Source organism: Lutjanus erythropterus, chromosome 6 (assembly GCF_056507025.1).
Source record: "Lutjanus erythropterus isolate fLutEry1 chromosome 6, fLutEry1.hap2, whole genome shotgun sequence".
Classification (NCBI taxonomy): domain Eukaryota; kingdom Metazoa; phylum Chordata; class Actinopteri; order Lutjaniformes; family Lutjanidae; genus Lutjanus; species Lutjanus erythropterus.
This window is the reverse complement of record NC_139322.1, coordinates 22,201,653-22,228,280: the sequence shown is the minus strand read 5'-3', so window position 1 is coordinate 22,228,280 and position 26,628 is coordinate 22,201,653. Positions and strand designations below refer to the sequence as shown.

The following is a 26,628-nucleotide window of genomic DNA, read 5'->3' as shown; positions in this document are numbered from 1 at the left end:
GGCCTCCATGACTCTGACATTTAGCAGGATGCTGCAATTTGTCAGCCTCTCAGTCTGACTCACACATCCACAACAGGGGACGCTCATGAAACACATTACCATTAGGCCTAATAGTGCCGCATCACATAACTGTGTGTGTGTATAAAATTAATGATATATGTATAGATCGCCTCACTGACATAAAACGAGTGTTGGAAATATATGATGACATAAAAATGAAGAAAAACAGGTTGAGAGATGTAGTAAATTAAAGTATCAAAATGCTCCTCAGGTTCATCTTGTAAAATCAAAGGCAATTCACGACCTTGTAAAAGAAAATAATAACAGCAGCACTGGGCTGCAGGTTAATTAGGTATTCAGTAAACAATGAAAACATGTATACCTTGTAAACCTGCGTGTTAATAACGATAATTATCTCTACCTGTTATCCAAACACAAATAACTGAACCACTCACTTGCCTCTTAAAATGGAGAGCATGTTAATATTCTGCATCGGAGCCTTTGTACCAAGAGGCACTTAATTTTCAAGGCCAGCAACTAGTATAACTCACAATGAGTGAGTGGAGGAGGAGGAGGGCTCTCAAAATGCAAAGTCACTGTTTCAGTTCATTCTGAGCCGAAAGAGCGCTGCTGCTAACCACAGGGCAAGTTGGAGAGGGAGGTAATGGTGTAATCTCGGATTTTCCATTTCCTTTCCTATGTTTTTGTTTCACTAAGGTGCTTTCAACGTTTCCTTTTTTCTCTACAATCTCCTACATCCCTCTTTTTCTCTATTATTGGTGATGTATAAAGGGCATGCAATGGTCAGCCATTACTGGGAGAAAACATTTTAAAAGGCTGCTTTTCCCCTAGAAGCCAAGTCAAAAGTCTCTGTAGCGTCCTGTCATTATGCGTAAAGTTTCTCGACTATGTCTTAGAAGGGGTGGCAATGACTTCTGAAGCAGTTGCAGGTTTTGGGCCAGAGTCAGACACACATTTCAAGTCAAATCACAATCAAACATTTACTCACACGTAACAGACCCAACTAAATACACATCCACACACACTGGCATACACACACAAAGCACTTGCAACCAGATAAAAGAGGTGTCTGCTCTGCTCTTACCCGAGCGTTGTCATAGTAACGATGGTGTACCAGAAGGAGGCTGGGATGCTGGTGAATTTGCTGGAGCTTGAACCCTTCTCTGCGTAGAACATGACAGTAGCAAAGATAATTATGGCCATAGTGAGGGAGAAGAGCAGGAAGCCCAGCTCCGAGGCACAGCTCTTCAGCGTGTAGCCCAGGATACGCAGGCCCTGCGAGTGGCGGGAGAACTTAAAGATACGGAACACGCGAAAAACACGGAGCGTCACAAAGGCGCCACTCACGTCCTCGTTGTCAGTCATCACCAGGCCAATGTAGTAGGGCAAGATGGCCACCACGTCAATGATGCTCATGACAGACCGCATGAAGCGGTAACGGCTGGGCGCAGCGAACAAGCGCATCAGGTACTCCACGGTGAAGATCATGACGCAGGCCGTGTCCATGCAGAAAAAGGCCACAGTGTAGCGCTCGCCACATGGCACCTCCTTCTGGTTAGGTGCTGAGCCGCAGGGCACCGTCTCCACCACATTGGTGATGACAGAGACAGCGATGAAGAAGCCAGTGACATAGTAGAAGACAAGTGCCATGGTCGAAGTGTGGGGGTTCTCGAAAGCCCGCCACATGGTCTCCCTGAAGGTCATGTTCGGCAGCTTAGCGTCCTTGTTGTCCTCCTGGTCATCCATCAGACGCTCCGCATTCTCCCTCTTCCTATCCTTGTACTCTTCATAGCAGCAGTCGCCGATGATCTCTGGGACGATGCCAAAGAAGGCTAACTCCTCGTCATAGGAGGAGATGCACTCGTAGCGTGGGTAGTGGAGCTTGCCTGTGCGGTAGAAGTTGAGAACGCTGCGGAACACGTCAGGGTCCCGGTCGAAGAAGTACTCTTTGGTCTCCTCGTTGTAGAAGAACTCCTTCTCTGAGCTCCCCAGCAGGGTGTCTGGATAGCGGTCCAGCGTGTTCCTCCAGGTCTGGAAGCGGCGTCCACTGACATTAAGAATGATCAACTCGTCCTGCCGCTTGTTCTTCTCAGTGGGTGCCACTGGCATGGGCAAATTGGCCACGGGCATCCAGCCGATCGCTGCCGCCCGGGCAAAGGGAAGCCATGCCGCTACTCCCGCCGCCATGCTGTGTCCGGCTTGGGGCGTAGGGGGGAACAAGTCCAGCACCTTCACAACCAGCTTGACTTCAGCTCATTCACCATCTGAAGGGAAAAGATCAAGGGAGTTTGTTAGAATAGGACGGACAGAGCTGTTTTGATTATGAGCGAGTGAAACCAACTGATGACAAATGAAAAGAAAGAATGAGAATTTAAGATAAATGAATGTTACAGATGTAGGACAGAGGAAAGAGGTGTTACAGAAAATGATCTAGTGAAAAAAGTGAATGAATGTAACAACGAAGATGAACAATACAACTCAGATCTCAAGAGGGCAGTCTAGCTGAGACAGCAAAAAAGTATCTTTAATGGAAATACAATTTAAAATCAGGCGAGAAATCTTTACAGTGCACTACAAAAATATAGATATATATTTGATATGGTTAAGCTTTAATATCGTTACAGGGACATACTGCAATTTCCACTAAGCATCATCTTCCCTATAATTACTTTAAGGCTATATTTCTCACATCCCCTCTATTGAGTTACAGTTAAGAGGCATCCTTCTCAGGACCACAGTTCACTGCATCTGAGACTTTAAAAACTGAAGGCAAGCAACTGCATCATAAAATAGGCTATCTTGGTGCTTCTTTTTATTGAACTCTATAAAAAAGGCACATTTACAAGGCTTCAGTCTTCTTAAGAGAGAGATGCAAGCAAGAGAATCAAAACCTGTTGAGTTCCAACTAGAGAGTCAAAGATGAATCTTTATTTTATTCAAATTTAATTAAACTAGTTCAGGCTTATTCATGATTGGATTTAGCTTCATGTGACCCGATTCTGAAAAGCCTTTTTTTTGAATATTCTGGATGACAGAAGTGGCTTCACGGAACAAGCAAAAGCGATACCGTTTCTCGAACAGGTTGATAACTAAAACACAGTTCATGATCGATTCTACAACTCACCGATTTTAAAATTCTCCATCCAAAGAAACGCGACCTTCTTCCAGAGCAGTTTAGTTACAAGTCGTAGGTTTGGTTATTTCTGTAAAGCGTGTCTGAGGAGGGGGGGGAAAAAAAAATACGAGGAAAGCAGAAGTTATTTAGCGAAGAGCAGAGCCACGCTAGACGAACGCTGCCGCTGAGGTGAAAGCGGAAAAGTACCGGAGACCGACGTACCACAGCTGTTTTAATTCAGTTGCCATTGTGCGAGAGGAGAAATGATGAGAGGACTCCGCCGTGGAGACCGTCTTGGGTTGGCTTTTCGGGGTGAGTGGTGGGAAGAGACGGAGGAGGAGGAGGAGGAGCGCTCTCTCTCTCTCTCTCTCTCTCTCTCTCTCTCTCTCTCTCTCTCTCTCTCTCTCTCTCTCTGTTTCTCTGTCTCTCTGCGCATGCAGGGCGGATTGTGGACTAAAACTGCAGTTCTGGGAAACCTCGATCAGGACTGAGAACGATGCGCAGAAACTGGGTTACAGTGATGAAAGAGAGAGGGAGAGAGAGAAGAAGAAGAAGAAGAAGAAGAAGAAGAAAAAGATAAACCCCTCCCTCATCACTCAAAATTCATTGACAAAAGGGTTTCCCCCTCCTCAGGGCAAAAATGGATAAGCTATCCAACCAGTCAATGCGCTCTATTGAACCAATAGTATTTCCACATATCAAAAGCAACTACTGCCAGCTGAGTTACCACAGGATATGTGCCAGCAGGGACGTAGATAAGGATTCAAAGGCCCTGGAACAAGACCACCCTGGGCACCTTTTATCTTTAATTAAACAGTAACTGCAATAACTGATTGTTGGACACTTGGAGGCTGCAGAAACGACTTGTGAACATGATACTGACTTAATAACCTTTTAGAGAAGACCCTATTCAGAAATGACTACCACAGTCCAAATAATAAGTTGGAACCATAGCCCATATATGAAATAAACCTATTTAACCCATCAGTGTCCACGGTGGAATTTTATAATTTCCTTTGCAGCTTAACACAAATACAATTAAATGTTTAAAACAGGTTAAAGTACAGTTTTTTTAAAGATATGATTTTAAGTTGTTAGTCACAAGGGGGTACTGTTGATTTTCCACAAAAACACCACTATAACAATAGTTTAGGAATTTTAGATCTTCATAATTTATACATAAACGAATAGTCTGAGCTCTTACAATGCAGATTCAAAAAGAAAAAAAATAGTAATCTGTTGCTTTTTCTTTGTCCAGTACTGACATTGTGCAGACTTTAGAGATATTTTATATAGAATTCTTGTGGGATTTTCATGAGCCAGTTACATCTACGAAGGGCACAGGTCCTCTTGAGTCCATTGTGTTGCACCACCATGTTTCTGCAGTAGCCCAGGCTGCAGGGATGCTGGGCCCACACAAGCGCAAGACAAGCACAACATTATATTTTGACAATGACAAACAATGACGAATCCTGCACTGTAATCTGATCAGCTGTTTATAACTGTTGGATGTCTGTTGATGTATAGTTAAGTTCATTATACTGAAAACAAAAGCCCACTCTTCTGAAAAAAACACACTTCAGTGTTCAGTGACTGCCTGCCAGACTCCATTAACATTTTGCTCAATTTACCCCTTATAAACATCTACTCCTTCTAAAAGATTATTGATGATTCCTTACGACTCAAAAACAGACACTTACTCATTTGACAAGCATTCTGTATTAATTTTAAGTGTAATTAAAGGGGCATTGTGAAGGGGGCAAACAGCAGCAGTTGTTGGAAATTTATACTGACTGTAGCCTTGTTGTTGAAGATGTGATGCCGACATTCTGCGATCTTGCTGTCTACAGATCATCGAGGGATTTCTAAATCCAAGGCAAGTACAGACACCTACGCCTCTTACAATTTGTCAAGGACACACACTGGAAACTACAATCTCCCTCCAATGTCACACAGTTTTATCGATAGTTTGGAGATTGTCCTCAGTTTCTATTGAGAAAAACATTTAGAGACTAATTTGTTTTGGTCTCTTGGGGGAAATATCGACTTTTTAGCTGCTAAATGCTGAAAATGTTCAAAAACACATCACAAATATTAGGCCTACTGAAATTTAACCCATGAAATGTTTTTTTTTTCTTTTTTGGTGACACCGGTGTGGCTTTCAAACTAATGTATTATCCACCACCATTTTCATTTCATGGTCAGTTTAGCAATAATAAATATGCTCCATCACACTTTCAAAATAAAGCTCTTGGGTAGGTTTAGGAAAAGATTGTGGTTTGGGCTGAAATAACTGAAAGTCCTTTGTTTAACCGATCCTTCCACTACCACTGCTACTTCTATTTTTGGTCTTATGTCTTTGAAAGTCAGGCTTACTGTCATGGAAAAGTATTAACAGTTTGTGTCCATCTACATTATTTCACAAACTGTGGTGATGCTCACTATAAAAGACAATGCTCTAAGCAGTGAGAGTGAACCAAAACAGTAAAGGTGGTAGAGCAGGTCGATCCCCAACTCCTCCAGTCCACATTTCAAAGAGTCCTTGGTTAACATACTGAACCATGTGTGTGTGAATGTTGAATGTGACATGTAGTTGTAAAGCTCTTTGAGTCGATACACTAGACAAGCACTATATGGAATGCAGTCCATTTACCGTTTAACAATGAGGTGAAACTCACTGTAAAGCCGAGGAGAGCTGCCGGTTCATCACTATGAGTGACTCCTTCCATACTGACACATTGTGTTCACATTTTAACGTTGTTATCATAAAAAAAATATTGATTATAGGTGCTTTAGATACTCCCCTTGGAATTTTTAATGACCCTGTTCAACTGTGAACCTCTGTCAGCCCTCTGAAATAGAGCTCTTCACTAGTCCAAAATATTTGGCCCATTTCAAAATGAACTAGTGGAAAACTTACTCAAACCCAATGTGCATAAATCAACGAGAGACCTGATCCGAACAGACCTGAGGATAATTAGATCTGATCCAAAATGTGGCCAACCTGAGTAGATAACAGGAAGAGAACACTGGTATCAATTAACAAGCAGCTACACTCAAAAAGAGCAGCAAGTTCATAATAAATCTCTAAGAATTTATGTAAAGTCATAGAAACTAAATTAATTTGTTTATATGCTTCAGAGACTAATAGAAATAATTAAAAGTCCTATTTTCACAGCCTGCTCCAACAATAAAACATTCTTAACTGGGAGCGACAGATATATGATTATAATTTTCTAACCTGTTAAATATCCATGAAGCAAACTTCAAAATATAATTGTCGTTTAGCAGAATAAATATTTTACATATGCTACTGGTTTAAAGATATATTTTCTCCTGCATAGTTAAATGCAGACCTGACACCTGTGGCAATAACACAAGATCTGGATCCCATGGAGACCTCTGTGGTTTCAGTGGATCACTACCTTTCAGATGTATACACAGCAAAACATATTAATGGAGGGCATGAACCTCACCTAACCTGACAATACTTATTCAATCAGACAGAAAGCTACAACGAAAAAGGGCATAAAATAATATCTTGCCATATTTCTCCCGTGGCAGAATCTGAGCTACGGTATACACTGTATCTCGGCCCTTGATATTTTATGTTTGCATTCTTTTCTGGTGGCCTGGCTGTCTGCAGAGTCTGGTAATCATCTCTATGTGTAAGTTTACTCATGAATGCAAAGCAAAAGAAAAGGGCCCCAGTGGAAAAGCTCTCAGAGCAATCATTGTCTGTACTGAAGAGAAGCAGGTGCAGCGTGTACAGTAAGTGAATCTCTGGACAATATTCTACCTTTTACACCACATATTACTGTAAACTTGTTGTATCAGCTATGTAATTCCTTTGGACGGGTGGTTTTACACTCACACTGCAGCAGCTTAGACAGTGTTATTCTGATGGATACAAGTTAATCCAGTTTGACGTCTTCATTGTTTTACCGAAACATGTCAATCAAGCCTGAAATATTGATGCTAAAGCTCATAATTGGGAGGAGAATAATTTGTACGAGAACATGGTCATTTATATTCAGAGTCAGACCATGTCAGTGTCTCTGTCCCCACATTATTCAATGCTTTGCAGAACAATATGCAGCCCTAATTAAGTCAACAGGGATCATATGCCTCTGATACACATGGTCCACTGGAATATCAATAGGGTCAGGGTAACCAGCTCCTATACATACTGCTGCACACATGGTTATCTGACTCTGGTTATGGATATACTGTATATGTGTTCAGGGTTACAGGTAATGGGCTTATGTAATTTGGATACAAAAAAGGCAACTGTGTCGCATTACAGTTACAAAAGGCATACATTTCCCCAAAACTGGGTTTGTTAGCAGGATTACAGTTTTAAAATACATATTATAAAATAAAGAATGATAGACTAGCATGCACAATGCGCACACATTACAATATCTCTACACAACGCCACTCTGGTCTCAATTCATTATCATGGCCTGAAAAAATGCTTTACTGCTTCACAAATCAGAAGAAAGGAACATCACAGTTCTGTCATCATCTGACTGTATGTGGTGATGCATTAGTCTAAACAATTTCACTATATTTAGTAATCCAAAGTAACAGAATGATGCAGAGTCCAGACTCTGTCTCTCCTCTTCATCTCCTCGGTGTGTGTCGGTGTGCAGTTTGCTGTCTGCTGTGGTCTAAAACATCCTCACTGATGTAAACTATCAGAGTGACACTGAAGTAAATGATCCTGCTGCAATAATACAAAGACATGAATATCGTGCACCATTTCATCATTATATAGACTGAGGTGAATAAAGGTGAGGATTTTTCTCCTCAGAGGACAATATTTTATTAAAGAAATAAACTATTATTAACAATAATAATCCTAAATAAATATACATACAAATAAATAGTGACATTTTCTTAAACAACTACTGGTTCTGTGGTGTTGAAATTTTAAATCTGAAGCCTGCAGTTCCATAGAAACTTAAGTTGACTTTTCTATTTAAGTTTTTAGTGTGTTTTGGCCTTAATGGTCAATATGTTCATCTGTTCCTGATGGACTTGGATTTGTCATCTTATTATTTCAGCATATACTTTTAATGCCAAATGCATTGCCTTTGAGGCTTTCTGGACAATATTTGCCATTGTTTTTGGTTAATGTATTTTATTTAATAAAGTTACATTTGAATTACACTTTAAACACTTCAAAAATAAGGTACGTTTTGAACCAATAAAAAAAAATGTGTGATTAATTCGCGATTAATTGTGATTAACTACAGACAGTCATGCGATTAAATATTTCAATCGATTGACAGCACTAGTAATTAGTAATTGTATCGGAATACATTTTTAAATTAACCCTCCTAATCCTGCATGTGCATAATGTAAAAAATTAATACTTTGGCATACACACCATATTACTCACCGTGTATCCCTCTGTGAAGTTTATGGACTCTTTGAAATGACAAATTACGGTGATTGTTATTTAGATACAGGTACACACATTCTTGTACATGCACACGCACACACACAGACACACACACGTACTTGTTTATGCCTCAGTGCCCTTGTATATCTATCCTTAGAAGCGTTGACTCAATTAAGTCCCTGACCGTAAACCGCCCCCTTGATAAAATACAGAATGGCTAAAATGACCTCACCTCGTGAAAAATGTCTCCACTCCATAGACTCAAACTGGTTGTCACAAGAATAGAAGTTCAAGAAAACACACACAGACACACAGTCACTCAGACACATAAACACACACCACACTGAGAGAGACTGGCCTCTTCAACTGATGAGTCTGTGAGCGATTCCAATAATTCAAATGTCACTGAATAACAAGGTGGGTTGAATTTCATGGTCAACTGCCCTCTGTAATTATCTGAAGACACTACACTGACATTAAAATTCTAAATCCTCTCAGTTTGCCACACAGTGCCTCCAGAAACAAACTACTCATGTTTCGGTAACAAAACTTTGGAGGATAATTTGAGTAAATAGCTTTGTTTAACAGTAGTCCTGAGGGAAACAAGTGTCCATATTAGTGGAAAATCATCCCCAGCAATAAAACACCACGGACTCCACCACTTTATCAGTCTACCAGTCGTCTAGATGACCTACATATGAATTATTACACATTGTTTAGTCCTAATGTACTGTATATTCAGCTTTTCTAGGGGAAAGTTTGAGCATCAAACACTTCTTTTCTGCATTCTTTGAATTGTAATGAACTAATTTGTGCCCTCTGCATTAATTTATAGTGGAAGTATCTCAGGTAATGTAAAGGAAAAGCTAAATTCAGGCAACAGGTGACAATTGAAAGTACAATGGTATGTAATGCAGTCTGGCTCTCAGGCTTTCTGTATTGATTTCATATATTAATTCTCCTGCAGATCAACATTTAACATCTATTATTCAAAAGCATCATATGTACATTCCTGAGGTCTGTCTATATGCTCCATATGCATGTATATGTATATGTATATGTATATGTATATATGCAGTTAAGCAGATTTGTTGTCCCATGCTGTCAACAAATCACACACTACCATATAGCTAATGTTAAATTAGCTTGTTTGCTGCTAGCTACCTAGCAAGCTTTAATTATGGGCGGGGAACATTACCTTAAAATTAGTTAGCAAACTTGCAAACAACACTTCCGCCTCCTTTTCCCTCCTGGCTCCTCCATGTTTATCAGCTGTGTGCTTCTTCTTTCTGTTTAATGGCAGATTGCAACCATTTTTGAGGTTGCATTTTACCATCACTTGATTGATGACACTCTGATTTTGTACATAGGAATTACAGCCAACAGCTGGTTAGCTTAGCTTAGCATACATGTTGTATGTTAAAAAAAGAGAACTTTGTGGTTTCAACACATTTTTCAACACTTCAACACTTTTTTCACTTTTTAGAAGACGAGGATATTGAGTGGTAATTGCTAACCTTTAGAGGTGCTGATAGGGAGATTTATTATCTTTGGAAAGAGCTTGGCTACCTGTTTCCCCCGTTTCCAGTCTTTATGTTAAGTTAGCTGTCTCTCGGCTCCAGCTTCATAGTTATCGTGCGGATATGAGGGAGGTATCCATCTGCTTTCATCTAACTTTCGGCAGCAAAGGGAATAAGTGAATTTCCCCAAAATGTTAAAATATTGCTTTAAGCTTACTCCTCACTGTCTCTCAAACTTTAATTCATATATATTCTGGATAATCCTGTTCCACTTCCTCACTGAAGATGTATGATGAGTGAAACTGGGTGAAACTTCCTTCCCTCCATCCTTTCAGACACATTTCCCCATAATTTAGCTTGAGAAGTTTTGGGTCTCCATTGTAAGTCAAAATAAAATTCTGTGGGTTTGAATAAAGTTTACAAACATAATGAAGTTGTAATTACAGCTTGTTCGAGCAGGGGTCAGTGTTTTTTCAGGCCAGTGTTTTTTCAGGCCATGTAGCCCTTGTATAGAGAGATGAGTTACCATAACTGTCCATTGTGGCTCACAGGAGTGTCTGTATCTGACCAGTGTTTCAGTAAGTTTCAATAAACTAACCAGTTTGCTGTTATGGATAGGTGCTGCACAGATTTAGTAGGTTAGTTAGCTCACATTGTATGAGGATTCATTGGTAGCCCTTTGTCAGTGTTGTCTAGATTAAATATTCTTTTTAGCATAATTCCATAATTTGCACAAAATTGAATATTTAAAAAACTTTCAGAATAGTTTGGAGCCCCCCTGCAGTAACTTTGTGGACCCCTTGAAGACCACTGTGTCAAGGGTTAAAAAAAAGAAAGAAAGAAAAACCTCTGCTAATATAGTGAGATAATTTCATTTTCCTCTTCCTGTCAAAAATTGTGAAGATGAATTAATAAATGAATAAATGATTAAACATCCTGTGTTTACTGTTAATTGTATTTGTATTTAAATTTGAAAAAGAAATTACACTATTGGCAACTTATTTTAAGAAAAGAATATGTTAGAAATGTATAAATAGCTAAGTAATTATAGATCATCATTTGCTTTGCGATGTTTAGTGAGAATACCAGCTTTGTACATAAATCATTAGTACAGTAAGTTGTTTACAGAAGCATTGAAGCACTCAACTTTTGCTTCAAGCCAGGGTGACTCTCAATTTATCATTTTAAATGAATACACACCATTATTTGCAAAGACACAGAGTACAAACTGAAAAGGTACATGAATATTTCTGTGAAGGTCTATACTCTTACATTTCTTACAATATTTACTTAAGTGTTTTTTTTGTTTTTTTTATAAACATGTTTCAAGGATTCAAAGGCTACATTATTATACACAGAAACATGTTATCAATGCAATGAAATTCTTAGTTTGCTGTCTCTCTACCTGATGCTGATATATTTTCTCTTTACAAATACACTACATATACACTGGAATATGAGTTTAATAAATGAAGACAGGTGAAAGGAGAACACATTAACGTATTAACGTATTAAACATACGTGAATACTTGATGCATCAAAGCAATTAATGCTGTTCCCAGCCTGATGCAGTTTGTGTGTATTTGTGTCTTTGCCTCCTCCGTGAAAGACGTGACTTAAAGGGCCTCCGGTGGCCCGCAAAGAGGAAACAGCTCTGATCTAATGAGCAGAGTTTACTGATAGAAATGCTGAGCTAAAGCTGACAATTAATTTCCCTTCTCTATCGCTCTCACTGCTGTTACCTTGATACTTCTGCTGACTGCTGATGGCCACCTCAAGGCTGCCACACACACACACACACACACACACACACACACACACACACACACACACACACACACACACACACACACACACACACAGCATTCAGCAAAATAAACACAACTACATATTAAGATTTCTCTCATATGCAGTTTCCTCACATGAGTAAACAGAGTTTTTTCTTTTGGCATTTTCCTTATTGTGCATTTGTTTGTTTGCTGGCTTCCTTGAGTTCAGTTATTCACAAATTCCCCACAACCTTCCTTCTTAGTTTGTCTAATCCCCATTAGGTATCTGAAATCTTCCTTTGGGGATTTAGTCTCTGACTGTGGTGGAGTTTATCCTTGGAGTGCCAAACACTGACTTGGCAGCCCCTCTGTCTACTGTTCAGGGAGGCAGTCAGTGACACGGGGTGGGTTATAGATGTGCTCTTGGCCCTGTTCCAGCACCAGAAGAGACTAAAGACAGCAGATCCTCCTGCATCCATTCCAACCCTGTAAAATATCACACTTTGTCTACTGATGGCCAAACTGAGTTGGCTCTCACCGAGGGACCAGGAGAGCAGTTCTGGCAGAGCAGGCCCTGTATACTATCTCAAATCGCCCTTTGATTTGACTGTATATCACCTGTGCTTATTTTAGAAAAGTAGCAGTAAGCACTGTTGAGTTTCCACTTGTCATTCAAGTAAGGTCGCTCAGGAAGCTGTTGTAGCTCAAAGGTAAAGGACAAAACCCAATCAAAATTTAATGACTGTGCCAATGTAAAGACTAACAATGTAGAGTTAATTCCACCGGGGTTATGTTTATGTTACGTAAGAGCCAACACTGAGTTTGCAATCAGCAAACAGTCTGGAGGATAATTTTCACCCTCAGACAGGGATGCTGAGAGAAAAAGCCCTGAAACTCACCTCTGACTCTCTACTCCCAATTTTCTCTTTCATCAGTCTGCACCTCGGGGCAGAGCAATCACAGGTGTAAAGAGGTCGTTGATATTCTAGACATATACCGATGCTCGCAGAAAATCTACTGCCAACGCACACCGACCTCCCTGTAAACACATGCAGACCCTACAGCAGCATGTTGTAATATTTTTTTAACAGACAGCTGTATATTCATTAATGATATATTATAATCTCCTAAAGGCATTATAAAATATGGCTGAAAACCTACACCATTTTACACTTGTACAATATATGGCAACATTTTATATTATATTATATTAATTCTAGCATCATTTTTTTTTTTTTTTAATCTTCCTTTGTTTGTCACGTATGTTGATGAAGTGGTTTTGTGGGAAGGCCACTCATTTGAAACGGACTTCTTAAATAACCTACAAAAAGTACAGGTTTGTGAATTCCTCATGAGGGAAATTAATTATAGCCTAAACTCTTGTTGATAAGCAGAGCAGAAGACTGGATGGTAGAATCATTTTTCCTTTTCTGTCAGTGCCTCAAGAGAGTAATGTGATTTTTTTTTTTCTTTTTTTATTTGCACTTTGCCTTAAAGTTTGGAGACTACAACTGCTGACATTGTGGAAATGAAGAGTATCTTTAATTGATTTTGAAGTGTTGCTCACAGAGCATTACGTGCCATCCTATTAAAGTGTGATGAGTGCATTATAATGAAGGAACATGATTTAAAATACATTACGGATATGGCTTTATGCTACTATCAGAACATTAAGGCCCACAGATTAATCACTAAAGGTCTGCAGCTCTTCCAGCTGTTTTTCTTATGGAGAATCTTTAGCAAGAAATGACTCACACACACCGAGGAAAACAGCAAGGAAAAACAGGAAATATTTAATTGATCCATCATTTGTCAGATCACTTATTGAGATCAGGGCTGCCATGGCAACAAGCCAAGTAGGACAGCTAAGCTAGTTTCCCCCCGAAGCCTCATCAGGCTCCTGTTTGGTGCAGCTACAGCTGGGAGCATGCCTTAAATCTGGATGTGGTTTCTTCCCACTTAGTTGTGATTGACAGACCCTGAAAGGAGAGGCACACAGCTGTGAGAACCACCTAAACAATGTTGGTTCAACCTTAACAAACTATACAATGTCTGTATCATTCCAGACGGTGCACCTTATCAGAGAAACAAAGTCCTGCCAGAGTCCTTGCAGGTACCCTGCAAAAAGGTTGTGTAATGGGTAAAAAGTATATTTATATAAATTCAAGGGCATGGGTAAAAATGAACTAAACAGGGAGTGAGAACAAAAACATCCCCCAAAACATTTTTACATCCCCTGGATAATAATAGCTCAAGCCTAATCAACCACCAGAATTATTTCTTTATTGCAAAAGCCTTCGATGCAACCTTTGACCTCTAAATTCACATCCCTGCAAATAATGGAATGCCACTGATCTGAGAGTGATGTTGGCCAGCTGCAAGCTAGTACATCATAATGGATGACATGATGACAAAAATAGCCAGTGCTAGGTACCAAACTGTGGGCAATACATTGCCATAGGCAAAGTTGGACACTGGTGGGATCAGAGACTGTGGAATTAGCAGTGTTAGTGGCTTTGCTGCCTGTAAAAAGTGCCAGAAAGTAGTATGCCGTTTTACACCAAAATTAGTGCTTTTTTAATGTGTATGAAACACACTAAAAACACATAATTATCCCTTTTCTTGTAGCCCGATTTGATGTGCACTAGAAAGCAGAGACTCAATTTGTGCAGGAGAGCAGGGAGAAATATGTTTTTAAAAGTCTGTGTTCAACTCTCAGGACCTTTGTAGCTTCTAACTTAATTTCTGTGGTTTGAAATTTAGTGTCTCTCCTTTGTTGCAGTTTGTACTTTCAGGTATCTGCTTTATTTGACTGTTTGATGTTCACTTTAAGCTGTATAGAAGTCATATTAAATTACTGCAGATGAAAACTCAACATCTCCTGCTTTTGCCCCTTCATAATAAAAACTTTTATTTTTATTTTTTTAAATGGGGAACTTTTATTCTGAAGAACTTAGAGGAGATTAAATTTTTATCCACCATTTACAGACATTTGACTTGAGGCGAATGTGTATCAGTTAAATACATACCTTCAAGTGGGTGCAAACTCCTCTTTGCTGGGCTGACCCACTGAGTCAAACTGAATCAAGCCAAGTAGCATATGCATATGAGGAAGTTGCAGACATTACCGATGGAGGTGACAAGCCTTCTTTGACTTTGCTGGAAAGGGGTGATGATTAGCATTTCCACCCAGGTGTCATGTTTTCATCACTAACGATTGGAGCTAGAGGAGATAAATTCCTGTGATAAATGCAGAATCAGGACTGGAGGCCAATTGTACCCCTTCCCATTGAGGACAAAAACTTGATGTTTGTCCCATTTTTTTGTCCAGTGTAAAAGGGGCTTTAGCTTTTGATAAATGCAAACTAGGAACATCACAGCTGAGAAAATACCTGCAGGAGCACAGATGCTGCAACACTTGACAGATACATTTCCCAGAACACAAGTGAGTGTCATGTGAGTGATTGAGTATGTGTGTTTAATCATGCTTTGGGTCACAGACACTTGACTTTAACCTTAACCAGGATATTAACCAGTTTGTGCGGGTTAGGATTTTACATGACGATAATTGCGGGTAACTGGACGGTTCCAGTACTGAGCTTTGGGTATGCCAGTGGGTGCAACTTAACCCATGCAGGACTCTGCAGTGAAAAATACCACAAAATCCTGTTCTGGGATTGTTCATCCTACAACTGAATGGGACAGTCCACATTTATGTGAAATAAATATTTGGAAGAAAAGTTGAGCCTCATTCAGACTCAGACTTTTTCTAAAGGGCTTTTCAGTTTGCCACTCATTTACCCATTTACACATCGGCTACCATTCTAAGGTGCTGACCACTGAGATTATTTTGGGGTTCAGTGTCTTGCCAAAGGACACTTTGACATGTAGACGGGAGCAACCAGAGACCAAACCTCGAACATTATGATAGATGTCCTGCTCTACCTCCTGAGCCATATCCTGAATTTGATGCAGAAATTTGACCCTTATGCAGCTGAAGGCAGAACCATATCAACAGCAAGAGAATGCACACAGCACTTCTTTATGCTGCTTATTTATAGTGGAACCATAACCCCGAATTACCCATGAGGAGACAAAAATCTATGGTTGAATGGCTGACGGGTGTCCTAAGCAGGATAATATTACTGCAATAAAATATAACAACAGAAATGCAAAGAATTGATAGACACGTTTGTGCTATTGCAGTAACAGATTCACAATTTCTTTTAAATTATTGGCTCCTATATTTTCATGGAGTGAACATTATCACTTTCTGACAGTCGGTGTCATACAGGACTGTGTCTTCCACTGAGAATTACACTCATCTAAGTTACAATCTACCTGTCAAGGCCCTACTACCACATTTACATTGAACAGACACACTTTTCCCTTAATCAGTCACAGTCAGTGTTGAACACAGAGCCAGAGGGACACACACCGAGCGTAACCTTTTCTGAACAACACACACATCCATACGACAGCATATTTTACTTTACAAGGCCAGGACTGAAATACCAAGGTTGTTATTTCCTAGCTTCAATCCAAACACCTTTCACAGATCATTCAAACTAATGCTTTGATGGGACCAACATGGCAAAGCACCCTCAAGTAGTGCTATCACAATATAAGAGTTCTGAATTTTTTTTGTGTGTTTACTCCATCTGTATAAGTATTTGTTGGTACAATAATATCAGAACAATCAGGTAAACATGTGAACTGTGCTTTATTTGTTTTACTGTAAGCCATGCCAGCTGTGTGGCTCTAATAGCAATATTAACACCTTGATTCACTGTCTTTATACCAACATCAATTAGACAGATTGCCATGTAATTAAGGAGAGTAATTCATGTCTAAAATGAAAACATGCCATTTTGCCGTAGCAGTAATTCAAATTTAATGGTATATTTTAACATTTTATGTAGCATACAGAACATAATCTGCTGTGCAAATTTACATCAATGTGGCATTGTTCACCTGTCAAAAATTTACACATATTACATGAAAAACATAAAAGTGACACTCTGAGTTATTACATTAATGCCATTTGAAGGTGAAAATTGAGCTAAGTTGTACAATGAGCCTGACAGACTGACAATCAGAAATACTTATACTGATCCCAAAGGGGGATTAGGCTGATTTTACAGTCGCTCCCATTCAAGAACAGAAATACGTAAACAAAGAAAATAGAAATGAGAATAAGGCTTGTGCCAAAATATTTGCATTATACTAAAATATATAACAATTTATAGATAAAAAATTTAAAAATAACATATGTAAGTGTGTGTATTACATGATTTACAACAGTGCACTTAAACAATAAGCATAAACAACAATTTCTGAAAAAAATGGGGTCTATAAATATATGAGTGTTCAGATGCAAGAATATTATGAATGAGTATTAGTTATACAATGATTTTTATTTCCAAATGTCTTCAAGAATTCACATACATAAAAAACTTCCAATTAAAATGCCTAATTTCAATAACTAGTTGAATCTCACCACACCCGTCACAACACATCATCATGAAGAGACAAACATTCCTTCAAAAAAGTGGAGTGGGAAACAACCTGGCACTGGTAAAAGCTCCAAAGCACGTAATGAGGAAATATTACCCTGACTACATTATGGAGTCATAGCGGCATAATTATTTGTTTTATTGTTTTTTTTTTTTTTCTTTTTAATTATTTTTTTTCTCAATTTGCGAAGGTGGACTGTGGAGGCTTTTTTTTTTGGTTGAGCTTGAGGACCCCTGATCTGCCATTCTTTGACCTAAATAAAGATGGCCGATGCGTCCTCACTTCCTCCCACTGTAGAAAATTGAAGCCAAAAGATCTCGGATATGTGTGCTACCATCTTGCACTAGTGATGTCATTTGGAGCCAGACTCTGCGCAATAGTGATCAGTATTGGAGCTGCATGAAACCTGCTGTTTTAGTTTGGGTCATATGCTTTCTATTAAAATGGAGGAGTCCAGGTTTATGACCTGTACTGCAGCCAGCCACCAGGGGGCATCAAGGTTTAGGAGCTGTGCATGTAACGTGTAATGACCAACTTTAAGACCATCTGGAGCCTCGAGGCTCTTTGTTACTTTATTAGAATGTGAACCATGTAGATGCAATAATTCAATAGCAGCTGCTGTACATTTGTAGCAATTAGGGGCTTTATAGTTAGACTAATATTGGACATGTAGGAGCAGAAAAATAAAAGTCAATGTACTGACAAGTATTGAGTGGGACATTACACAGTTGACAAATGTGAGGGACAAACAATGTAATGGTGTCACTGTTTCTAAACGACCTCAACCTTAGCATTGGTATTTTTGCAGAGTCATTTCTCATTTTGTCAGCTGACATACACGCCAATACCAATATGTCTGCAATAAACTAAAATTTGATGATTTCTCTCTAAGGTTTGCTATAGAATTAAATAAGTTATAAAGTTTATTATTTATTCCTTCCTGTGAAACTAAACTTCTAGTCAGACCAAGGTGAAAAGAGCATTATGTTTCTCCACTCGTCTGCGTTCATAGTGTCTGACTCATCTCTAATGCTTCTAAGTGAGATTAATAGAGCGTTCAATTCTCATTCCAGTGGCTCCTGTGCATCCAATTACGCAGCATATGCAATCAAACATAGTAAATATCAAGAATCACATGGAATCACTTTGCAGATTTTCAGCCTGGGAAGTCCATCAGACGGAAGGACAAAAGTAGAATATAGCCCTTTGATTCTGTTTTTGACAGTTCTGCCAGTCCAGATAGTAATTAAGTTCTGCACACAACAAAATAGCAATCCACTGTTTTTGCCTAATTAAACCAATCTCTTTTCAAGGGTGGTTGTCCTCTTTTTAATTTGTATTAGGAGTCGGGAATCTTGGATGATTACTTAAATACCTGGAACTCCACTGCATCCTAATGGTGATGATGAGAAGTAATCATTGAAGGTTAATAAGGGTGCACAGCACTAATCAGGGCAGGTCTGTTTGGTGGGATAGTTGCTGCCTCCTGGCCTTTTATTAACAAAGTCAGTAAGGAAAGGAGAATGAAACTCCAGCAATTCTGCCAGGCAAAATGCAACATAGAATAGTATTTAAGACAATGCTGGTAATTTATGTAGTTACTTTGGTTGCATTTTATTTTGCAGCACTCTGATAAGATGTAACAAGCCATACTTTGCATCAAATTAGACAAAAACTAGGAACAATGTGTTCTTTATCAGACATGAAACAAGCACAACTACAGACACCATACACCTAAATGCACAGTGATAAGACAGAACAGGCCATATTGGTAAAACTTTGCAAGACATATCCACTAATATGCATAATTAATGCTTAACTAATTCACAAATCATCATGAGTTAATGTGTGACTCATGAAGAACTTAATCATGCATTAATCTCTACCACATCATTCACTAATAAAGAGTCTATCTGAGTCATACTGTATATGAATTACTATTAAGTCCACCATCATTGATTAATTCCCTATCAACATCTAGCATGAATTAATACTGTATATTTTATACTGTTTCCAATCACCCTTTTGCTAAGACCTGGGGGTTGACACATGCTGTTATCACTCTTAGTCCCTTCCTTCCACTTCTTCTCACTTCGATCTCCAGTCCACCAGGGATTAACCGAAAGGGCCTCTAAGACACGACAAAATAATGAAAGAAACAAAAAATAGTGCTGCTGCCACGACCTCTGTCACACGTGTGAGAGCAGGAGCACATTTAAGATGGTCTGCTGGGACAAAAACAGACACGGTCACCAACACAGTCACGAAACACACACGCACTGAGAAGGAAAGGGTGCATGACAGCCCTCTGCCATCGGGGTTGTAGCCACTCACCGGGTTTGGCAATGTGAGCAGTGACTTTGACAAGATCAAATGTAGGGAGAGCTGATTGTCCTTTTGTAGTAGAGGGGAGATACTGATGACTGTTAAGGATTGGAGCAGACAGAATAATGGGTCTGTGGTGATGGTGAGACGCTTGGCGCTGATCACACCGTCACTTTTAGGTGGCGAGATGGGGAAGAGGCCAGTGCTTATGCAGTAACCAAGGCAACACTGTCCCAAAGGATAGAAGCATGGGTGTTTGAATGTCTATTCTCTGTCTGCATGCAACATATGAGTGCTATGTATAATGCAGGCACAAATAAATTGATGGGAACACATTGGTTACATGTATGAGCACTTCCATACGTGTGTGTTTGTGAGAGTGTGTGTTATATAGAGTGGATATAAATGAATTATTCAAATGTGCACGTGTGTGTTCATACTAAGGTGTTTTTTTTGTGTGTGCCAATGCAGTTTCATTTTTTGTATTCACTGCTTTGAGATTGCTTCTCTCCCTATGCATATGCATTACTCATTATTTTCTATACATAGCTAATATGGCGGAACATAACCCTGCCATGAGTGATCTGTGGACTAATGAATACATTAGAGTCCATACGGGGAATTCAAGTGGGAATACTGGCCAGGGAAAATGCTTCTATTTTAGTATAAGCATTCTGAGTAATTTTTACACTTTAATGGAGAGGACAATGCCAATGTCAAAATCCATCAATCAAATTCCAGTGTGCCCTCTGAAGAAGTGAACTCACTGTACCTTACTGTTGTCTCGACATTTTCCAAAGTGAAAGCCTGGCTCACTCTCTGTCTTACTCTTTTCTTAGTCTATAGAGAGAAAGATAGATCTTTCAAATCCTGGTTAATGCAGCAACAAACCTGCACTCATGTTTATTTGTTTATTTTTTCAACTTTGTGCTTTACTTTCTTGCTATATTCAGCCTTTAATTAGCTTTATGATATCTTGTTGCACTCAGTTTATTTTCTTTTTACCTCAATATTTCAATCTTTAATTTTCATAAACATCCCTTTCATGGGTGGGTGTTGCAAATTAGCATCCACTATAATATTATACTTGAATCAGATAGCTGTTTTCACTTTACCTCATGCATGAAAGTTTTCTTATTTTTCTCTTATATGTGTCCTTAAACAAAACAGGAAGCAGAAAATAAAAAAAATTCTACGTGGGGTTCATGAGATGTTTGCTGACAGCCATGTGTAACAAACAACTGATATTTGACAGCTAACAATAATAGTGACAGTAACCTCACAAAAAAAAGAAGAAAAGAAAAGGAAATGAAAAACAATGAGTTCAAATCTCTGAACAATTAATTTGTTGTTCACTGCAGATTGGAATTTCTCACACAAGAGAAATGGACTTTTCAGTGTTCAGTGCATCACATATAACTTGGACGTTTATTAAATGGATGTTTGCCTTTAAATACAGAGTACAGTAGATTTATCCAGTCTTCTGAAGAACAGTATACAAACTGAATGAACTGCGGTGTTACAGTATCTCTCATTCGGTTTGGCTTAATTCTCAAATGAGAGTTACGTTTTTCAAAACATTGAGTTAAAATCGCTAAACAACTATTTTGTTGTTAACAACAGATTGGAATTTTTCTCTGATTTGTGGCAAATTCTATGTATATGACTTACATGAAAAATCAAAGGTAAATCTTCTGTTCACAGTAAATGTAATCAGGAGTGCAGCGGGGAGTAAACGCAACTAAACTCAGCTGATCGATTCACTGAAATGAAGCAGAGAGTTTCCGCATCTATTTTCAGATCAACTGTTTCAATCAATGAGGGGAAAAGGTGGGTAAACTGTATTACAGTCATTTGCATTTATCACTACACTTCTGTATGTAACACGTGTGCAAAAATACATTTACTGTATACATATAAATGTGCATATTCTTTTATGTGTGCACTACAGTACTGTACATTATTGATCTACCAGTAAACTTTTACCCACTGTTGAAATATGAATCTTATAGAAAGCAATCAGTGTCAACAAAAAACAGGTTTGTATATAAGAAACACTTGCAGGGTTGATGGTGAAAAAATGGCTAAACTTTCTGAACAGTCTGGCTCACACGATGATAGAGCAACTTTTCATTTTGGCGGCGCTGGCCAGTTTACTGACACAAAAATTAGGTTTTGAAACATGAGTGAAATGTTTTGGATGAGTAACTACCTTTTGCAAAAATACAATAAGGTTGTGATGTTCCATGAAACTGCTGTGACACTTGCACTTACACTTTTGAGAAAGTTAAGACTGTTACAAAAAAAATGAGCCAGAATGATTGAGAAAAACTGTAATTGGACAAGTTTTGGAAGCACACAGCATGTCTGTGGTGTCTTCAGCTTCGTACCAGTTAAGTGGACTGGGATATGTCTGTCAGACAGACAGACAGACAGACAGACAGATAGATAGATAGATAGATAGATAGATAGACTGGAAAACATTGAAAGGACCATTGCATGTGACCTATTTTTCCATTTGTCTGGGCATCTACATGGCCACTATGTGTGACATCTGTCCTGTCTGCTGATTGGCTGAGGGCTGTCTCAGGGTTTGTCCAGGTCCGTGTGGTTCAGTGGGGACCGGTTCTATTTGTAGCCTCACTTTGCAGGAGCAGTAGTTAGGTTCAAGCCTGAGGGAGAAGGAATATTGCCTCAGTTTTAATGTGGCTCTCTGTGCTGGATGTGGTAATATGTAAAAGTATATGGAATGTCACTACTGCTCCACTTATAGAAAGTTGCAAATGACCTCAAATGTGGCGCTAATAAAGTATTTAAGCCCTTCGACCCGAGACTGTAATTAATAAGAGGTTGGAACCATCATTCAAGGGCATGAGGGAAATTGGAGGATGGCAAGCTACAATCTATTTTAAATTAGTTTCCACTAATCTGTTATTCAGGGGCTCTGTTTATGAATTCGGTGTTCAAGGCGATAGGAAGACTTCACCAATCTCATCAGAGACACCTGGCTCAATATCCTATTGATGCTGCATTACTTAATGCTCCATGTACACCTCATTCTCTGTGCTAACTTCCTCATTCGCATTAACATTTCCTGCTGTTCCCACTGAATATCCCCAAGGTTCAGATCTGTGCATGGAGTGCATCCTAATCCCTCTTATCCTACAGCAAATATACTTTTATCACATCTGTGCATGTTAGCAATTAGAGCAGGTTGTGTCAAACTTTGCCGACAGGAGCGCTGGGGATTTGGAGGGGTCTAATTAGAGAACAGAGTAAACTACCTCTGGCCCAACCAGTGTACAGACTCAGCCCTCCTGCTCTCATCTGGCTCATTTTCATTATCAGCAATAAAGAGGTGCTGTGTGAACAGAATATATCAATCTCAGTATAGATAATTGCTGGCAAAACATGGAAACTGGTTGCAAGGGATAGATAAGGAAGCAAGATATGTCAGACACAGTTACAGGGCCAAGGATGAAGAGGAGAACAAACATGACAGGTGGAAGTGTTCATTCATTCATTACATGAACTAAAAATTAGAAATTGGTGTTGTTAAGCAAGAGTTTCCCAAAAGATCACCTAATTGACAGTGAAGGGTGTACATGGGTTTCCCAAATTTAATCATCTGCTTGCCACATATCTTAATTAACTGTCCCTCTATTTTTACTGCTTGAAGGACAGGCTCACATTTTTCAAATCTATCTTAAAACAATACTCATATGCCAGTTTTGTATATGGAGCAGTTTTTGTTCCTACTGTTCATACTAGGGGTGAAATGATCCATTGGTGTGGATTAATGTATAGAGTCAATGATCAACAATCCAGTATCACTGATGCAAAATGAAACACAGTTACTTACTGTCATCTTTAAGATGTGCCTGTGTGGTGTCACGACCCGACTGTGTCACGGTTTCTGTCGAAGTGCACCTCCTTCCTGAATATTCAAACAGTGATAGCGCCAGGCAGATAATGGCAAGCAGCCAAGAAAAAAAATGATGAGTATATTTACTTCCCTTTTAGGAATAAATCAGCAGTGTGGAAATATTTTGAATTTCGAAGAAAAGATGGGTCACGAGACAAGCACATGCCATATGCAAACAATTCTGTTACAAGATAAAAATACTTGGAAAACAAACCTGGCTAGACATTTGTACTCGACAGTTTGCTCACTTGTTGCTTTTTTTTAAGGGTTCTTGTTGTTAAGAGGAACTTTATCTGTGTTAATGGAGTCAATTTAAAGTAAATTTTACTGCACCTAATCCATTTCAATTGTACAATGGGTTGTTTATGTTCTTTTAATTTCTTATATGGCCAAAAGCAGAAAAGAAAGGGTCTGCAGCTTCTTCTGTAAATGACTGTGTCATAGGTCCAGTGTGTAAGATCTACAGGGATTTATTGGCAGAATAAGGCAGAAATGAAATAGAATTTTCATAAGTATAGTAAGTTTTCATTAGTGTATAACCCCCTGAATGAGCCTTTTTTTTTTTTTTTTTTAATCTCCAGAGGGCACACGTCTTCTTCCATGAAGGCCCCTGTGTTGCCCTGGTTTACAGTAGCTCAGGACAGACAAACTGAACACTGGCTCTAGAGAGGGCCCTTGTATCTCACTGGTCCTTTAAATATCGATCACAGGCCCCTGAATTGAATCTAATTGAAATCTTATTGTGGCAGACTTTGCAATATCAGCAAATGTCGTATTGTTGTCTGGAGAATTAATGCCATCATAGCGTGATAAAACGTGATTTACAACCGTCACACAGGCCACAAAGAGTTTCACTGTTAAAGCAATTTTAATGTAAGATATAGAAAAAGCCATACTCTGTGTAAAAATGCATCCAAAAGCTCAGCAAAAGCTGATTTGATGATTCGCAGTCTGAGTTAGCTAAAACAAGTGGGTATTATGCACAGTTACACACAGTCTTTTTAATACAAAATTGCATGATTTTGAAATACGAAGACTTTCTCTTTATTTCAAAATGTCAACACAAACAATGTCAAAGGACATCAGCATCATACAAATGACACTGAAACAATGAAAAAACAAGATGGAGAGAATCACAGAGCCAAAAACAATGAAAAACACAAAACTAACAAAATAATCAAAGGAAAGAGAAATTAAAACAAGAAATAAATAAAAAAATAAAAATGCAAGAGTGTGATAGAAAGTTCACTTAAAAACATCAAAAATAGTTTTGATAGTCTTTTGATTTTCTGAGGACTCATTTAGAGATACATTTCATTTCATTTCCTTCATTAGAGGGATATGATTAATAAAGAAAGAAAATATGTAGATTAATAAAGAAAAAAGTATTAGCATCTTTTTCATTATAACCAAAAGGACCAAATTGTACTAAAAAGACTGTCTGCTTGGAAGATATACACCTGATTAACCTACTTTTATCTTAAGCTAAAGTTTAGAAAGTATATTTCTGCAGTGGAAGGACAGTAAATTTGTCCTTCATGGCCAGTATAAGAACGGTTACAGTAACCAATAATAATTTTAATGTAAACAGCCATGTGCATATTGTGTTAAGATAAAATTTAAAAAATGCAAACCTCTCCTTGTACCTCTCCTCTTCTGAAGCTTATTTTCCTCCTCCTCGTCATCCTCATCACTGACTTCTTATTTCCTCTTACCTTGTTGTTATTTCCAGCCTCCTTCTGATGTTTCACTCCTCTTCCAATTTTAAGCAGCGCTCCTATCCTCTTCTTTATCTGGATTCACTCCAATTGCATCAACAAAAAGCCTCCTCACAGTACCACTGAGGAAAGCCGTATGTGAAGTTGTCCAGTGAGGTGGCTTTGGGTCAAACTAAGATGAAGGAGTCAAGCCAAGAAATTTAGAAATGTCAATGGACTTGACTCACTTGGATGTTTTTTTTTTTTTACCTCAGTCAGTCTTGAGATAACAATAACTTACTTTTTTTTTTTTATTTAAAAACTTAATAAGAAATTACAATTGCAGATTAAGAGTTTCAGATTTCGCTCCACTGTCCCGTACAGATGGTTTTTCAGTCACTCTGTGGCATCGGTTAATCCCTGCTACTTAATGCAAATGATTTATCAGCATATGAACAATTAGCTATGACCTTATTAGAGATTCAGTTCATTCATTTGTTCTTTCTAACTGACAGGCGGCCTCAGCTAATCTAACATCTGTTCTATAATTGATTACATCCATTGTATAATTCAAAACTTTCTTTAAACTTTTTAATATCTAATTTAAACAGTGACACAAATATTACAACTCTAGATACATTTTCTTTCTCCAGTCTCATATGAAATGAAATAGAAAAGGTCGACTGTACAGTTAAAGAAGGTTCATTTGTCGACACATTAGCCCTTTTGATTAAGTTTCATCCTCTCTACACAAAAAGAGAATGAACAAAAAGGGAACATGTGATTCAGAATTTGAAAAGCCCCTTAAAAGTCCATTGGTGGTACTGTCCAGCCAGTAATTTGGTAATGGAGAGTCCCGGGGCGGGGAGAGCTGGACTGTATTCAAAGCAGATGAATCCATTTATAATGAGATGTAATCTCATTTACTCTGTGGCATATGGTTTGGTTTGCCGGGCTGTCGTTGTGTTCTTGCTGAAAATGCACTTCTGGTCCAAAACCTGAAAAAGAGAGGAGCACAGTACATTCAGGAGGCTCCTCTGAAGCCTTATTACCATAAATCAGACAGGCATAAAAAAAGATTCAACATTGCTACCGAGCATCCTTGCATTTCTGCTGTTTGCTGATTCAGTGCTTCGCCACATTAGTTGTTTGATAGAGGGACACAAGAAATAAAGCTGCCAATTTTTTATTTTTTATAAAAATGCAGCAGTGTAGCCTCAATACCACACAAAGAACAAAAAAAATCTTGATGAGTTGTCAGAGGTATAAACATATGAAAAACTGTTTAAAATGTTGAAAATGTTCAATATTATTTTGGACTACAGCTTC

The 26,628-nt window shown here is 38.6% G+C and overlaps 1 protein-coding gene across 4 annotated transcripts in view; it reads right to left on the bottom strand.

The window, feature by feature from the left end:
• LOC146325270 (A-type voltage-gated potassium channel KCND3-like) overlaps nucleotides 1–3,434 on the bottom strand; it is a 142,705-nt gene extending 139,271 nt beyond the window's left edge. For all 4 annotated transcript variants that reach the window (XM_084721175.1, XM_084721176.1, XM_084721177.1 and 1 more), the window contains exons 1-2: nucleotides 3,146–3,434; nucleotides 1,106–2,285 (exon numbers count right to left, since the gene is read on the bottom strand). In XM_084721175.1, coding sequence (XP_084577301.1) covers nucleotides 1,106–2,208 — 1,103 coding nt within the window. In that variant the 5' untranslated portion in view covers nucleotides 2,209–2,285; nucleotides 3,146–3,434. The remainder of the gene's footprint in view (nucleotides 1–1,105; nucleotides 2,286–3,145) is intronic.
• Between the last annotated feature and the right edge of the window lie 23,194 nt (nucleotides 3,435–26,628).